The sequence below is a fragment of the Microtus oregoni genome, unplaced genomic scaffold, assembly GCF_018167655.1.
Source record: "Microtus oregoni isolate MIOR12 unplaced genomic scaffold, Mior012 000070F_ref0000104, whole genome shotgun sequence".
In the NCBI taxonomy this organism is placed as follows: Eukaryota; Metazoa; Chordata; class Mammalia; order Rodentia; family Cricetidae; genus Microtus; species Microtus oregoni.
Genome location: NW_024543977.1, coordinates 5,820,212 through 5,836,888, shown reverse-complemented (window position 1 = coordinate 5,836,888; position 16,677 = coordinate 5,820,212). Strand labels below are relative to the sequence as shown.

Below are 16,677 nucleotides of genomic sequence, written 5' to 3'. Positions count from 1 at the left end.
CTGTCTCTGTGCAGCCTAGGGCTGGCCGGCCTGGTGGGGACACCCTGTCCCTCTGGGGTTCCCACTGCGTGCTTTGGCATGGATACTGGCCAAGCCCGACTGTCATGTTACTGCTCATCTGGTTTCTCAGTCTTTCCTTCTCCTCTGGTCAAGTCACACCAGCCTTGGAGGCATAGCACAAACACTATCTTCTCACGAGGCTGCACACAACTTTTCCTGATGGGAAAAATCCCGTGTCCTTTCCCGGTTCACACTCTTTGATGACACATGACTTTATTTGCATGAAAATGAGCCACATACAGTGTGCAACTTAGCTTCCTTTTCTGGAAGATGTCCTCTGGGAGACCCTCCCTTGGTTTTATTTACTATGTGCTGTACACAGCATATGCTCACTAATCTTACAGATGTGTGTATGTGGTATACACACCCGTGTGAATGCATGTGGAGCCTGAGCACTATTGTGTGTCTTCCCGAGGACAGCCATCCATTGTCTTTGAGACGGGCAGTGCCTGTCGTTGGCTTGGAGCTCCATCAATAGCCAGCCTAGGCTATCAAGGCCCAGGGGGCTTTTCTGTTCTTCTCCCCCAGATCTAGGATTTTAAGGGTGCACCACTGTACCCTACAGTACTACAGGTTCTGTTGATAAAACTTGGGTCTTCATGCTTGCAAGGCAAGTGCTTTGCTGGTGGAGCCATCCCTCTGGACCTCAGTAAGTCTCTAGTGAACAAAATCAGTGAGCGAATTGAGAAAAAGAAGATGGACACTGTGTGCCATTACCTTGAAGCATACAGTCATAGGCCTTCCGGTCCCTCCTCCCCAAGGCATCCCAGAAGCCCAGGGGCTCGGACCCTTCGTCACACTCATGAATTGTTACGTTGCTGCTGCTGTGCAATCCTGCTTCCAGGGGACATCTGCATGGGAAACATGGAGGAGGCTTTACAGGCCTGGGGAGTGTCTGCAGCACAAACTTACTCAAGACCAAATCCACATATCACCGTGTCTCTAATTAAAAGCGGTTCTCAATGATGAATGAAAACGTATTCTGTAAACATTCTATCAGCGTCTGTGCTGGAAGAAGGACCAGTTAGCTCTGGGGAAGAATGCACAGATACACACAATATGCCACGAAGACAACGCAAATGTTTGTATCTAACACAACATTCTCCTGTTAATCCTCCTTTCCAGCTCGCACACAAACTTCGCTCAGAGAAAGAGGAGTTTGTGCACTGCTGACACCCACCAAGGAGGTGCTCAGTGAGCGTTTGCTAAATAAATAAGAGAATAAGTGAATAATGCTGTTTTCCATCTTTTTGCGTTGATATTAGTGGCCCAAGCGAAAAGCCTCTTGAGGCCCCAATGCTATTGGATTCCTCATGGAACATCTTTTATATATATATATATATATATATATATATATATATATATATATATATATATATTTTTTTTTTTTTTTGTTTGTTTTGTTTTGTTTTGTTTTGTTTTTCGAGACAGGGTTTCTCTGTGGTTTTGGAGCCTGTCCTGGAACTAGCTCTTGTAGACCAGGCTGGTCTTTTAAACTCCTCCGTCTCTACTGGCCACAGGAGCATGTTCTGAGAGGCCGGTTCCATCTGTCTGCCTGCTGGAAGGTTGCTTGTTTCCCTTCTCTCTGCCCTTACTACTCAGCACCGACCTTCAGTGGAGCCGGAGGAAAGGCAGATCGCGTTGCCCCATGTCGGTGCCACAGAACAGGCTGACCCTGGAACCCTTTGGTGGTATGTGGTGGAACACTCCATTTTTGGAAGGAATCCAACAGTTCTCGAAGAATTGAGACTGCCCAGGCTGCCAGTAAGAGCAGAGACACCGTGGCAGGCACCTCTGGCTATGCTGCTCCTCCTGAGGACCTTACCTACCAAGAAGCCCCCAGAAGAGAACCCCAGCAGGGCTATGCCCCAGGGCTCCTGGCCTGGGGGTCTGAGAACTCACTGCCAGCTGCCACACAGCTGGGGCTTCCCTGCTTTCTAAAAAAAGGCCAAGTTATTGGTCCCCCAGTTTCTTCTTTAGCTTTTCCCATTCTGCCATTCTAAGAAAACATGTCCTCAGACTTCTACAAGACACGGGCATGGGCTGGACCTCTTTAACAGCAGAGGCTTGCTCCAGACCAAGTGGCAGCTATGGGAAGAAGCCAAAGTCACTGTGTTTTCTGGGGACATCTGCCTTGCTGTTTCAGACAAGATCTTACTATATAACCTAGGCTATACACCCCTAAGCTCTTGAGCTAGCCTGTGTCTCCTGCCTCAGACTTCTAGGAGGACAGTGCTGGCTCATGGCTGCCTTTTCTGGAAGCAAAGCTGAAAAAGCCCAAAAACTGGAGGTTTTTGTGGAGATGTGTGGCCCCCTGGACTTAAGTCAGAGCCCTGGCTGTAGTTGCAAAGATCCCTTACTGCGGTCACTTTAAGCACTCGGGACATCCCTTGTTGCCTTAGCATCTCTCCAGGAGTCGGAGCAACACTCACTGTTCCTTGATTTTATTCGCAGCAGTCCTTCCGACCTCCTTCGTGTGGCCCTGAGCCTTGCATCCATGCCACAGGTAAATGAGGGCCTTGTTCACGTTCAGAACAACCATGGAAGTCCTGGACCTCAGGCTGCTGCAGTGACAGGCCACCTCTAGCAAGTTCCCCTCCATGGGCACCTCTCCTCGCACACAGTACAGTCTCCAATCACCTGCAGGACACAGCGGAGACACAGGGTTATGAGGGGCCCATTAGGACCCCTATGTGCTGTCAGAGACACATTGTAGGGATCGCAGGACTGTGTCTGAGGACATGCCGAGCAAGGACAGCGGGAGGACTTCTGGAGCTAGAGATAGGTTGCCAGAAGTTCACAAAGCAGAAAAAAATAAAAACCTTTCCAAGATTTACATAAAATACTAAGACTCTAAATGAGAAATAGAAAGGATTTAGCTTTGGGGTGCTGGCCATGAAAAGCTTATGGTAGAAAATCTGCCAGTTTCTAATTTTCATGAAGAGTGTGGGTAGTTACTGAGAATTCAGTGCAAGATAACTCTCCTAAACTCCCTGCACAAAAGGGCAGATCAGGAAGGAAGGCTTTGCAGGGTGGGGATCCCCACGATGCAGAACCTGGTCAGCACTCGGGAGCTTTCAGCGGGAAAGACACAGCTTTATGAGATTGGACCTACTTTAAGGTTTTCATTTAAAAAAAAATTTTTAATTATGTGTATATATCTATGGGTGTGTGGACACATGAATGCAGTGCTTGTGGATGCCAGAAGGGGGCACCAGATTCTGCTGGAACTGAAGTCACAGCTGGCTGTGGACTGCCTGATTACCGTGGGTGCTGGGAGCTGAATGTGGGTCCTCTGTAAGATCAGTGTGTTCTTAATCACTGAGACATCTCTCCAAATACTTTCAGGGAGAAGAGACAAAAACTGAATTCTAACACCAAAAGCAACTTACTTTGTGTATTTTCTTCTTCCTCTTCCCTTCGTCCAGAGTGCACCACCATACCTCCCTGGAAACACTGAAGAAAACAGGGGGGCTCCTTTCCCTGCAGAACCTGGACCTTCAAATTGAAACAGGGGAAAACAGATCATGGAAACAATACTTGACTGTTTCAGGGAACCTGCACAACACCAATAGGACACACACAAGTCAACATCCCCATGGCCATCTGAAGACAGGCAGTGTTAGAAGTGCAATGCATAGGCTCTCTTTCCAAGTATTTTCAAGTACAGCTTTCTCTGTAATGTTAGACAGGAACGTTACTCTGCTGCCAGGTGTACCAGCACTCGGACCACACTTCAGAGTCATGGACTCTGGCATTTTCATGACATTTTATGTAGGGCTACAACGTGACTGATTTAAATGTGTTCAGCAAAGCCCACCTCTCAGCCATGAGGAGGAGGAGTTGCTGACTCACTTCGGGGTGTCCTTCTGTCCCATGGTGCTGGCTCAGTCTTCATTGCCCCTCAGGGCCATGCCCTCAAGGCTCAGTGGTTATTTAAATGGGTCTAGCGGGAAGTCATTAGGTCACTGGGGGTATGTCCTCGAAGGAGGTAGATTCACTCTGACACGCTTTTCCTGTGTCATGTCAGCTCCTCACAAGCCCCAAACCAACATGGCCGACCAATTACAGCAGCGAAGTCTGAGACACCGGGGTGTCTGTCATAATGGCGGGAAGTCAACACTGCGTCTTACTGCCGGGGTGTCTTACTGCTGGGGTGTCTGCCATAATGGCGGGAAGCCAACACTGTGATACTCGGTGACACGGCTCTCCCTGACTGCTCTGGTGTCCTCTCATGAACAGCAAGTGGCACCAGACTCCATCCCTTACAGAAGGACTGTTCTGTGAGCCCGGGCATCCCGGGCATCCTGGGCATCTGGGTCCCCAGAAAGGTAGAAAACTTCTGCGCCATTAGTTATAGCTCAGGTCTGCTGGGCACAGGCAAGCACCGTTTTGTGGCCGTGTTTTATGTGTTTATGCTTATTTTCCATGTGTTGGACTGAAAAAATGAAATGCTTGAAGGAGAGAAATTAATCTCAAACTCCTAGTGTGTGATAAACACAGGGATAAAACATATTCCTTCATGGCCTTTCAAAAACAGGCAGCTGAAATCACCTACTAATGGGACCACATTACCACGCCATTGTTGCTAAGGTCTACTTCTGAAGTATGATCTATCGTGGAAAATATTCATTCTGTCTTCCAATTATTTTTAGGGAACGTCACTAGTTCTGAGAACACTTCTCGTGCCCTCACCCCTCAGGTTCTTGTCAGTTCATCATCCATCTAAGATGGTAAAAACACTTGCTGACAGCATCACACTTCCCCCAAACTCCAGAGCCAGTTCCTACTTATTGGCACTAATGAATGAGACATAGGGTACGGACGAGTCAAACGTTAAAAGACACCTTTGGGGCTGTGCTAGGGATGCAGCACAGGAGGTTTAAACCTCTGCCTAGTACAAACAATGCCCTGACCTCCCCCCACCAAAAATAAAACATAACAGAAGAATGGCTTATAAGTCTTAAAGTCCTTGTATTCGGATAGTAGTGCCTGCCAGGCTCCATGTAGGCTCAGAGGTCACGAGCCCGAAACTGGAATCTCTTTCTTGGTCATTGGGAAAAATAGTAATAAAAAAAGCCAACAAAATGGCAGTGTGATTTTAAGCTGTGGAAACCCAGGAAGCAGGTAAAGGGGCTGAGTAAAGGGAGAGGGAGAGGGGCTTGCATAACAGAAGGTGTTGTTTAAGCAGAAACTTGGTTATTAAGGTTCTCAGGCCTAAACTGTTCCCCAGCATGGCCGCACCACCCAAGGGAAGCCCGTGAATGCTTGTCAGCTTTGGGCCTGCGCCTTCTGGAAAGGGGGGGTGTCTTTGTTTTTAGGGTTAGGAGGAGGCCTCTCAGAACAGCGGCCCTTGCAATTGACTGTATTCAGCACCTGATACTCACTTCATGGAAGACAGAGCTGCAGAAGGGTAGGATGAAGTGTAGGGTGGGTAGGTTCAGAGTCTGTAGAAGCAAGGCTCTGTGCTCTGACAGAGTCTGTCCTCGGGGGCCAGGTGTGCAATGGCCCCCAGAGCTTACCTGGGCCCCCCTCTCTTCATCCAGCTCCACCGTCATCAGAGCTGACGTCCCCTTCTCACTCACGGTCGAGTGCCGGCCTTGCCAGAAGAAGTAGACACACTTCTCTTTGCCGGCCACTCTCACCGGATGCTCTCCCTTCTGTCGGCTTCCCACTGTAGAGATCAATGGCAGAGTGAGATGAGCTGGGACACCAGAGGGGCGGCAGAGAAATGTCTGGCCGTCTTTCTCTGAGGGCCAGATATTAAGAAAAACAAAAAGGTGGCAGAGCCAAAATGGCTACCATCTTTTTCTCAGCTGACTGAAGGGTCTTCTGGGAACCCAGACAGAGGCAGACTCCCTCTGACCCCCAGTGTGGCCTGGAGGCATGGAGACAGAGAGCAGGACCAGATACACAGACACACTTTCCTACATTCTGCCACTCTTGGCAGAGGATCAGCTGAAGGAGTGATGCCAGCAAATGCTGGAGGAGCTTCCAGAGCAAAGGGAACAGCGCAGCCCGCTAAAACAGAATGGTGGAGCCTGACATTCCACCTCTCGTGTCCCAGCAGGGCTGGCATGTGGGGGGACAGGTCTGGCGTAAGTGAGGAACAGGGCTGGCGTGTGTGGGGAGCCATTTCTGCCCTGATGTATCCTGTCACCACAGCTCAGAGAAGCACAGCTCATGGTCATAAACTGGAATTTCCAAAGCTGAGAGCCAAAATGAACCTTTTCTCTTTACAAAGTGATTGCTTCAGAAGCCTTGTTATAGTAACAGAAAACTGACTTACAAAGGGTCAGTAATGGAAGAATGCAGCTGCAGGCAACACAGTATTTAAAAATTAACACTCAAGCTGGGAATGGAGGGCACATCTGTAATGTCGGGGCTGGTGTGTGTATGTGTGTGTGTGTGTGTGTGTGTGTGTGTGTACTGGTAGATCCTCGAAAGCTCCTTGGCCAGCCAGTGTAGCTGGTCTAGGAGCTCCAGGGTCAGTTAGGGACCTTGTCTCAGAACCCAGGGTGGGAGTGATCAAGAGTGATTAAGGGATGAATACACTCTCTCCCACAGACAAATGTGTGTGTGCTCACCACACAGACACACTCACAAGAACACATACACACGCTGCCCCAAATATGTAAAATGTACACACTTAATAGTTGAAATAAAAAAAATATTGATAACCAGGGGATTTCAATGAGGCATGTTAGTACATGCCCATAGTCTGGGCTGCCAGAGACTGGGGAAGAATGGCTGTGGGGTGGAGACCCTGTCTATAAACAACAAAGCCCAAAAAGGTGGTGTAAGGAGCTCCCACTAGGTCTGCCACTCTAATCTTGTTGATAAAATTATTATTTTGAGATCTGAAGGTGAGAAGAAAGCCCCCTTAAGTCATGAAGAGGTCAGTTCATCTTTATCTGATTTTGGGCCCTTTGCTTAGCAAAATACTCCCAAGTATTTAAAGTGATTCTATTAATTCCTCAAACTATTTGCCTAAGTCTGGACTTCAGTACCATCTACTGTGGCTCTGAACTGATCGTGTTTGCATAGTCTTGAGTGGGCAAAGTGTAACTGAACCATCCGTGATCATTTATAGACACCCATAGCTAATTTAGACAGTATCAAAACCTTTGTCCAGTGTGATAGAAGGCCATTCTGTTCTCCGGGTTACTGGAGAAAGCTATGTTTAAAACCTATCACGACAGTTTATACACCCCTGGGTCTTAAATCCACTGTATAAATATAATTCACATGTCAGGAAACTTCACCCTACCATTCTGAAGCAGACCTCAGTGTATATGCCTACAATACACTCTATTTCCTAAAGGACATTTTGACTAATGTCCTATCAGTTTCTTCAGAATATCCAAACTTAGTCCTACACAGATGAACTTCATTGCTAATGCATTTGTTATTAACTTAGTAATATGAAGGTCTCTAGTAAGCCACCAGACTGTAGTCATTACCCAGACCCCTGACACAGCACACTGCTAGAGAACTGTCGAGATTAAGTCTGTTTCTGGGCTGTGTAGACAGCTCAGCTGAGGGGCCTGAGCTCCATTCTTAGAACCCACATTAAGGAAAAGCAAAGCTCTGTTCAGGAGGATCCTCGGAGCTCGCTGGCCAGCCAGCCCCACCCACTTGGTAAGCTCTGGGGCAGTGAGGGGTGGAGGGTGCTGAGGACAGCAGGTGAGGCTGCCTCTGGCCTCCTCACAGGTACACACACACACACAAACACACACACACACACACACACACACACACACACACACACACACGCACTGCCTGGAAGCCTGGAAGGACAGGCCAAGCTATCAAGTCCTGGAGACCCCATTTCTGGTTCTGCTTGTTTAAGAGGACCCAGAAGTCTAGAGTGCACTGGGTCCAACCCTGACTCAGTCCTGCAGAATCCCACATCCCACATCAGGGTCAGATTCAACCCTGTTCTGTGGGGTGAACAGCACAGTAGGGTTGTGTCATAGTTGGCTCTAAAGAGGCCAGGACAGACTTTAGCCTGTGGCTTTGCTTTCTCTGGCCATGGGACTGTAGGTGGCCCTGTTCTTCACTGAGAAATACAGATAATAATAGCCACTGTGAGGGGCAGGGGAAGACCCCAGCATCTTGCCTGGCAGGTGTCTGTGGGGAGTGCCACAGAGTGGAACCTAGCACTGCCCACCACACAACCCATGAACCCTCACAGCCGCCTTACCCAGCAAATATGTGTTGGCTGCCCAGGTTGGCTTCCTCCCTGGCGGCAGGCCCCAGGTCGTGGGAATCAGCCCCCACATGACATGACATCCTATTGCTCTCCCTGCACTTGGTTTACTCTCCTTCCTGCCATACACTTCCTGGAGGGGCTGGTAAATAGCCCTTCAGGCAGCAGCCTGCACAGTGCAGGTGGTCATGAAGAACTGCCATTCGTAGCAGACTACCTCCCAGACATCAGGGAAGAACCCAGAAGTTCTTAGTCCCATGGTCCTGTGCTCAGCTGGATCTAAGTTCCCGGGAGCTGGAGGAAGCTAGGAATCTCTTGGGAAGTGAATCTTGAAGTCACAGAGCTGTGATGTAAGGCTTTCTAATAGAAGGACAGAGCACTGTGGACAATGATTGTTTCTTGGCAAAGAAGAAGGATTAAGCTCCAAGCTCACAATCCTACACACACACTAACGCACACCCAGTGGTCTCTAGTATGAGGTGTCCAGTTGAACACTGTCTTTCCTTCCGGGTTCTTATCTCCCACACGGTTAGAATGCCTCAGGGCTCTGGAGCAGCCAGAGCACCCAGCATGACGCAGGGCACCCTGCTCCGGCGGTTGCCCTCCCAGCCTTTCCGGACAGAGACGGCGAATGCTGACTAACCTGCTGTGCTCGCCATGTACTTCCACTTGACCACATAGGCATCCCCCTCATGGAACTGCCCGATGCTCTGCCTGGGGAGCCGGCTGTAGTCGAATTCCAGGATATGCCACACATCTACAGAGATGGTGGCAATCTCAATCTGTCTCCTGTCATCTCCTTCCACCAGGCCATAGCCGCGGCCAACATTCACCCCGTCCAGGATGGTGCTGGCTGCCATCTGGGGCATTGCCACCATCCGTGTCACATCATAGGGCTTGGTGTCAGCCCTAGGATCATTCTGCAAGAGAACAGACATGCTCAGTTGTCCCCTTGCTGCAGACATCTTTTGCTACACCCCATCGGTTTTGGTTGCTTTTATTTTTTCTCTTTTTGTGGTGCTGGGGGTGGAACCCAGTTCTTGGTTGCCAGCCAGGCAATTGTGCTAGCATAGGACTACATCCCCAGCCCCACTTTAGTTGTTGATGGGACGGGGCAGAAATACAGCTTTCATGGCATCTCAGGGTGTTTGACCGCACATAGGAGAAGGCTATGTTCAAAGGAAAGAATGGGGGTCCTGCATACCCATTGCTACAAAGTGAAGCTGAGACTGGAGTCAGAAATCACTCTGTGGCGTCTCTAGTGTACCCCAGAAGGTTTTTGACCATCACAGTCATTTCTGCTGGTCTCCGCATAGGGCTTGATCACTGTACCTTCTGCTGGACAACTTCCCCAGAATTCTTCTCTGTGGGTCTCTTCAGTTCTGTCCAGTCGAGGAATTTCTCTTTGAACAGAATAGTCTCGTTGTGCTCCGTAACTCTCCCAAATATGGCCCAGTCAGGTCGTCCTTGCCCTTTCCTGCAGGGTGCAAGCAGGTAAGAAAAGAGCCCAGATCCAGCCATGCCAGCTGTTGGGACAACCACAACATTGCAAGTGGCTGTATCCCAGGCTCGCACCCCTAACTTTCAGAGAATAACTAAGTATATTCTGTACACTTCCTCTGCAGACTCGCTGAGATTACTGTAGAACAAGCTCAGCCTCTGCTTTGAAAATCTGTCTCTTACATGCCATGAGATGGAGTAGGAGACACAGGAGCTTGTGGTGAAGGGCATGACCCCGGGAGCAGGGCCTTGGCTCCTTGTCTACTTCCTCCTGTGATTAACATGCTGGTCAGGGCTCAGTCATTTCAATGCAGCAGATGTCAGCCACTTGAGTGTTAAAAGGGACTGGGTGCACAATCTTGGCTGCACCTTAGTGTCCCCTGGGGATTTAAGACAGTTGTTCTCAACCTGTGGGTGGAGACCTTTTGGCGGTCAAGCAACCATTTCACAGGCCATCGGAAAGCAGATATGTACATTACAATTCATAACGGTTGCAAAATTACAGTTATGAAATAGTAAAAAAATGATTTTAAGGTTGGGGGTCACCACAATATGTGGAACTGTACTAAAAGGGTCGCAGCATTACGAAGGTTGAGCACCACTGCTTTAAGACATGTTAGAATATAAGTCACCCTGTTCCAGCCGCAGTCCCCTAGTCTGGGCCTGGCAGACACAAGTTTTCACAGCTCCTCCAAAGATTCTGTGGCACAAACAGCAGAAGCCACTGGGCAGGGGCTCCTTGTCCCATGCAGCCACACTTGAGTACTAACTGGCCATGATGTAGCATCTATGCTCCAGTATTATTCTATCGTATCAAATACGCACTCTAGGTTTTGTTTCAGCCTTCAGAATCCCAGTTCCTACAGTGTTAATGAGAATTTGCTTAAAGATTTATTTTTTCAATGCATAGATATAATACTTAATTTTTGTTGTTTTCTTGCTTTTTTTACAGACAGGGTCTTTCTCACTCTGTACGTCAGCTTGGCCTGGGAGTCACATAGCCCAGGATAACCTTAATCTCCTGAGTGGTCCTTGTGCTTCAGTTTTCTGAGTGCTGGGATTGCAGGTCTGGCTTTTAAATATTGAAATCAAATATTCGCAAACCAGTTACGGGACTGTAAAGAGAGAACTGTGCAGGGACCTCAAAGTGCGATGCCCTGTGTGGTTCCACGCTGTGCGTGTTTCTTATCACACGACACACAGTTTTAGAGGGCTGTGGAGGATCTGGGAGTGAAAAATCATTGACGCAGGAACGCTTTTCTTTAAATTCACAATCTTTTTTTAGAGTTTCTGCTTGCTCTGATTTCCCCAAGTAGTTTTTAAAAGTCAGTACATGGTAGTGAATGCTAAAATCACAACCATTCTTGAAATCCAGTATCCTCCTTCCTTCCACCCCAGAAGATATAAGACAGCAGGACAAGATGTCCAGGGCTCAGGGTAGAAAGAGGAAACATGGAAAGTTCTTAATTATCACAACAGCACCTGAGACACTGGGGTGGGGGGTCCTTCCTAAAGCCACAACCCCCATATTCTACCAGTCAGGTGACAGCTAAGGTGTCTGGAGATGACGCGGGCCTGAGAGAAGAGCAGGCCTGTGCAGCAGCGGCACCTGGGAATGAGTGGGTTGCACTCGCCAGGGTCCAGCGGGTTGATGTCACAGTTCTCGTAGTCAAAGGTTCCGTTCCACAAGTGCTTGGCCAGCTGGAATGCTACCTTCCGTTGTGCTAACGTGACTTCCTTCCCATGCCACACGTAAACTTCACTTCCAAAGTCAAATACCAGGACCTGGAGACAGCACAAAAGGATATGTGAACTTCCCGGATGGTCACCGGACTCGGGCCCTGTTGATGACTTCACACTGCTTAACATTCGTACCTCCCAAAGCTTTAAATCAAGAATTATGGAGGTATTCCCCTGTCTTTGTTCCTCCCTGTCTGCCTTGCTTTTCCTTTCATCCCTTCTCCTCTCCCTCCCTTCCTCATTCATTCATTCATTCACACACACAGCTTATCACACATATGGCAGGTGCTGAGGAGCCTGAGGATTCAATGCCATTTCTCCTATGTGCAGTTCTAAACCCCCTGGGGAGGGGTCATACCATTATTCTTTATTTTAAATTGCTTTTATTGAGCTATATTTTTTTTTCTCTGCTCCCCTCTCTTCCTCTCCCCTCCCCTTTTACCCTCTCTCATGGTCCCCATGCTCCCAATTTACTCAGAAGATCTTGTCTTTTGTTAATTCCCATGTACATTAGAACCATGTATATCTCTCTTAGGGTCCTCTTTGTTGTCTAGGTTCTCTGCGACTGTGAATTGTAGGCTGGTTTTCTTTGCTTTATGTCCAGAAGCCACTTAGGAGTGAGTAGCTATGATAATAGGGGCTTATGGCTAAGTGTCTGTGGTATGAACGACTGGAATGCTCCTTGCTATTCCCTTTTCCTTGCCTTCATTTCCAGCACCCTAGACACTGCTCTAACTCTCAACTAGGCTACATTTCATTTTCTTCCTAAGACTATTGCCTGCCCTCAATTCTTTGTAATATCTTTCTACCTAGTGGAGTTTAAGGGGGTTGTGTGTCTTCCCCTTTCCTCTCAGCCATTAGAATACTTAATGATGCTGTAAATCAGTGTAGTTAACAAATACTTATTGCGGGGCATGAGAAAAATACTTGACAAATCTGTAGATTATATTAACTGTATGTAAATTATATGCAATTACATGTACTCATACTAATTATTCCTGAAACTTTAGGACTAACTAAATTTTACTTTCATCTTTATATACCTCAAAACATGGGGATAGTATTTATGTTTTATATAAAATACAAAAACCTTCAACGATTCCTGACATTTCTAAAAAATACTCTGAACTTTGTTAGTGTTGTAGATAGCAGTAATGGTTTGAAACAGCACGTAAGTGTCCCTTAGCAAATGCCGTGTTTGATAGTCAGCATGGAAGCAGCTAGAACCTGCCCTGGCTCAGCCCCAGCAGCGCTGTGTCCCTGAGCTGGTACCTCTTTGGACTGCAGAAGGGAGCACTTGGGAATCTTCCCCCAGTAGTCATCATCAGGGACGAGTTTGTCGTCTGTCAGGCGGTAGACACAGTTCGTCTCTATGATGGCTGTCTCGTACAGTTCATCTTCCTTTGGGTCTCCGGCAGCTTCGGCGTAAGACAGGACATTAGAAAGTTAAGGGAAGGGGCCAGGAGAAAGCATGCTCAAGCCTCCTCCCTCTGAAATATAGCAAGCTCTTACACTGGTAACTGGTCTGGCCACCCAGGAGCTTCCAGAAGTCTTTGGCTGCGTGAGTGTGTGTGTTAATGCCTTCCTCAATGGTCTGGATGTATGTAGCTCTACAACCAAGCTCCCTCTTTGTCTGAATTAATGTTGCAAGTTCAGATGCCTGAAAAAGAGAGGGACACAATGAGTTAGGAAGCAAAACTAGTGTGATCTGCACAAAGGGATCCACCCAGCCACCAGAGAATGAATGCATGGCAAAAGAGTCGGCCATAGGGTGGTGGGTGTTGGCTGTCTGAGCTGAGAAGTGGAGTTGTATGAGAAGGTGGGTCCAGTCTTCGGAGCGGCAATTCTCAGTGTGTTATATTCAACTGATAACTCTGGGCTTTGGACGCTGTCCCAGGGCTCCCCCCATGGGGCACTCAGGAAAGCCACACTGCCACTATACAGATGTGTAGGCCACCCAGAAGTCAGCTCAGTCTCAGGGCTTTCAAACTCAGGCAGGTCACAAACCTTTACTTTAGCACCTCCTAGAAGCTTCTTCAGAGATTCTAGCAAAGAAAACACTACCTGTCCCTTCCTGTCTGAATGAAACACAAGGTATCTGAGAGGCTTGCCACAGATCAGCTAGTAGAACACCTCACTGTGTAAAGGACACAGCATTAGAAGCGTCTTATCATTTGGACACCTACCTTTGCCTTCTCGATGACATTTGAGAACTCTCCTACCCACAGGAAGCAGTACTGGGGAGAGAGCAGAAGGAAGCAGTCCCCACTGTTGAGTGACGAGGCTCGAGGCTCCACCAGCCTTGTCTGAACATGTCTTCTACCTGTGGACAAACCCCAGCATCCTTTTTCCATCATGCAGACATGGATGACAGACACATCTCTTCTACAGACCTCCCATTCGAAAGACTCAATTCATCTGAATTCTCGGACCAGCAGAACATGAAAATTAAGAAGGGCCACATGACAGCACCATCAGTTGATGTTGCCAGTGAGTGCTTGCCCAGAGTATCTGTGCTTCTTAGAAGCGGTCTCAGAGCCTTGGATTTTAGCATGTCTGTGGATGTAGTGAGCTCCTCCCATCTCGGGAGAGTGGTAGTGATGACACCCTGCTCTCTCTTCCACATTCGTGCTGCCTTTTCTCCACACAGCCTATTTCCTGCACTGTAATCTGGCTATGCAGCAGGGAAAGGCATGGCTCCTCACAGGACCTCCTTCCACGCTGTAACTCCCAGAGCACTCAGGGATCACTTAGGAGGGAGGCACGGCCTTGTGTCACTTTCACCCCCATTCTAAATGACTGACCAAGTTGGAGCACTCTATTGTTACACACCAGGTATAATTGCACATCAGAGCCCCTCACCTGTCATCTCTGTGTGTTGTGTGCACACGTGTGTAGGTGTGTGCACAGGTATGTGTACCCATGCATGGATATGTGGGGAGCAGAGGAGGGCTTGAATCATTTTCTTCCCTTGAGACAGAACCCAACCTTGCCATTTTACCTAGACTGGCTGGCCAGTGAGCTTCGGGAATCTGCCTGTCTCTGCCCCACAATGCTCAGGTTTCAGGCACATACACCCGCGCTGGATTTTAATGTGGGTGTCAGGGATTCGAGCATGGGTTCTTGTGCTTATGTAAGAATCAGTCTTACCCAGTGAAACATCTCCCTACCCTTCACTCATCTTTTAAATATATTGAGAAGGAAATGGGTTTGCAGTAAACACTCCAGAATCTTTGGCAGAGGCAGACACAATTCCATCCACCTTCTTATGATGATCCAGCTACAGAGGTCACCTCTAGGAGTGAAGCTGCCCTCCCTCCTACTGCTCTTCCAAGTCTCATGTGTTGTAGACAAACAGGACAGGAGAATGGAACCTGGGGATGGGTGAGGCTCAGTCATTCCCGAATTCCCTCGATTCCTTCCCCAGGGATGTGCTTCCTTACTCTGGTTGGCATGGATCATGACTTATCCTAGTAGGGAGAGCAGGGGAGGGTGTGCAGACCCATGCTGCAGACTTCAGACACATCTGGTTCAGTGCATGGCAGTGCTGGAGTAAGGGCTACCGGGGCGGAAGCAGAAGCTGAGACTCTGAAGGGTAAAGAACTGGGTCCAGCTCTGGGTCTCCCCCCAGCAGCTCCTGTGTCCACATTCACAGACTCCAGAGCTCCAGCGGCTGTGTGGAGTCTGTGATGCCACAGTGAGGGATGCAGCCAGGAGTCCCACTGTGACCAGTCAGAAGCCACAGGCTGCCACAGCTCCTTTAGACCACTAGGAAGAATACCTTTAATCTGCAACAGCATGAGCTTCTTGTAGGGCACGGCGCTGTTGTTGGAGTTCTGCTCCATCAGGTTGACGCTCCGCAGGCTGATGCTACTGAAGTTCTCCCTGCTGGCCAGGCCTGCCAGCGTCACTTCTGAGAAGTTGGAATTGGCCGACACTGTGAAGGAAGGTGCGGGAGGAGGCTCAGCGGAGCCAAGGCTCACGACATAGGTGACTAACTCACAGGACTCAGGCTGAGGAGCTGTGCAGTTCCAAGCTTAATTACTGTGTATAGAGTTAAACGCAGAGGTCCTGGGGCTGCTTGGAGCTAAGTTAGATGGGCTGGGGGGGGGTGACTTGGAACAGACTCTGGAATGGAGAGTGAGGTTGGTCTCTGACTATACATGACCCGGAGCTACACACCTCTGTTTTAAACTGGCCCAGAATGTGGGTTTCACTACTGTCAAACAGTGATTTTCATGGGAATAATAGCATCTACCATCTTGATATTTGAATATTTTTTTGCTATAATTTTCTATTTTCCTTTTCCTGTAGCATTCATAAACCATTTTGTCAAAGTTGTTGTTTTTTATTGAAAGAGTGTTTAGCGGTGGTGCACTTGCAACTTCAGCACTAGAGGAGACTACCAAGTACCAGTCTAGTCTGGACTACATGTCAGACCATAGCTTCCAAATGAGGAAGGAAGGTGGGAAGAAGGAAAAATGGAAGAAAGGAAAGGAGGGAGGGAGAAAGGAAGGAAGGACGGATGGAAGGCAGAGAGGGAGGGAGGGAGAAAGAATGAATGAAAGAACGGATGGAAGGGGGAGGGATGGAGGGAGAAAGGAAGGAAGGATGGAAGAAAGGGAGGGAGGGAGAAAGTAAGGAGGAAGAAGGGTAGAGGAGGAGAAAGGCAGAGAATTTAGATGCACTAGTTCTCTTTGCATCCCTACCAGTTGATTAAGAAAAGCTTTCTGAAAGGCCAGCGCCGCCCGATGTACCAAACAGCATCAGTGTTCTGTACTCAGTGTTAGGTCCTAGTTGAAATCACTGGCTGACTTTTGACTCAGCAGTAACATTTTTAAAACAATGAGCTGAGAAGACATAAAGGGTTATTGGCACAATTTTCATGTATCTCTCCACAACCTCCTCTTCTATGGGCCTCAGGTTTGGGCTTTTGCTGCTATTGATCCACACTGAAAACTCAGCATCTTGTGACTACAGCCAGGTCTGAAGGCAGAGGGCCTCAAGGTACCGTGTAACTGATCACGTTAATTACAAAATGATGACATCATCCCTACAGGCTGTCACCTTTGTACCTGTTAAGACTTGGTGAAAGATGCCTACCAGGGAGAATCAGTCCCAGCATCTCTAAGGGGTTAGGAATTCTGAGCACTGTTGGTAGAATT

General features: G+C 48.3%; 1 protein-coding gene across 13 annotated transcripts in view; it reads right to left on the bottom strand.

Annotated features, from left to right (window-relative positions):
- Svil (supervillin) overlaps window positions 1-16,677 on the bottom strand; it is a 194,984-nt gene that overhangs the window by 8,833 nt on the left and 169,474 nt on the right. For all 13 annotated transcript variants that reach the window (XM_041641514.1, XM_041641517.1, XM_041641519.1 and 10 more), the window contains 11 exons: window positions 15,294-15,449; window positions 13,699-13,835; window positions 13,025-13,172; window positions 12,785-12,930; window positions 11,382-11,557; window positions 9,605-9,749; window positions 8,916-9,192; window positions 5,583-5,734; window positions 3,453-3,558; window positions 2,493-2,700; window positions 778-911 (listed from right to left, as the gene is read on the bottom strand). In XM_041641514.1, the coding sequence (XP_041497448.1) occupies window positions 778-911; window positions 2,493-2,700; window positions 3,453-3,558; window positions 5,583-5,734; window positions 8,916-9,192; window positions 9,605-9,749; window positions 11,382-11,557; window positions 12,785-12,930; window positions 13,025-13,172; window positions 13,699-13,835; window positions 15,294-15,449 (1,785 nt within the window). The remainder of the gene's footprint in view (window positions 1-777; window positions 912-2,492; window positions 2,701-3,452; window positions 3,559-5,582; window positions 5,735-8,915; window positions 9,193-9,604; window positions 9,750-11,381; window positions 11,558-12,784; window positions 12,931-13,024; window positions 13,173-13,698; window positions 13,836-15,293; window positions 15,450-16,677) is intronic.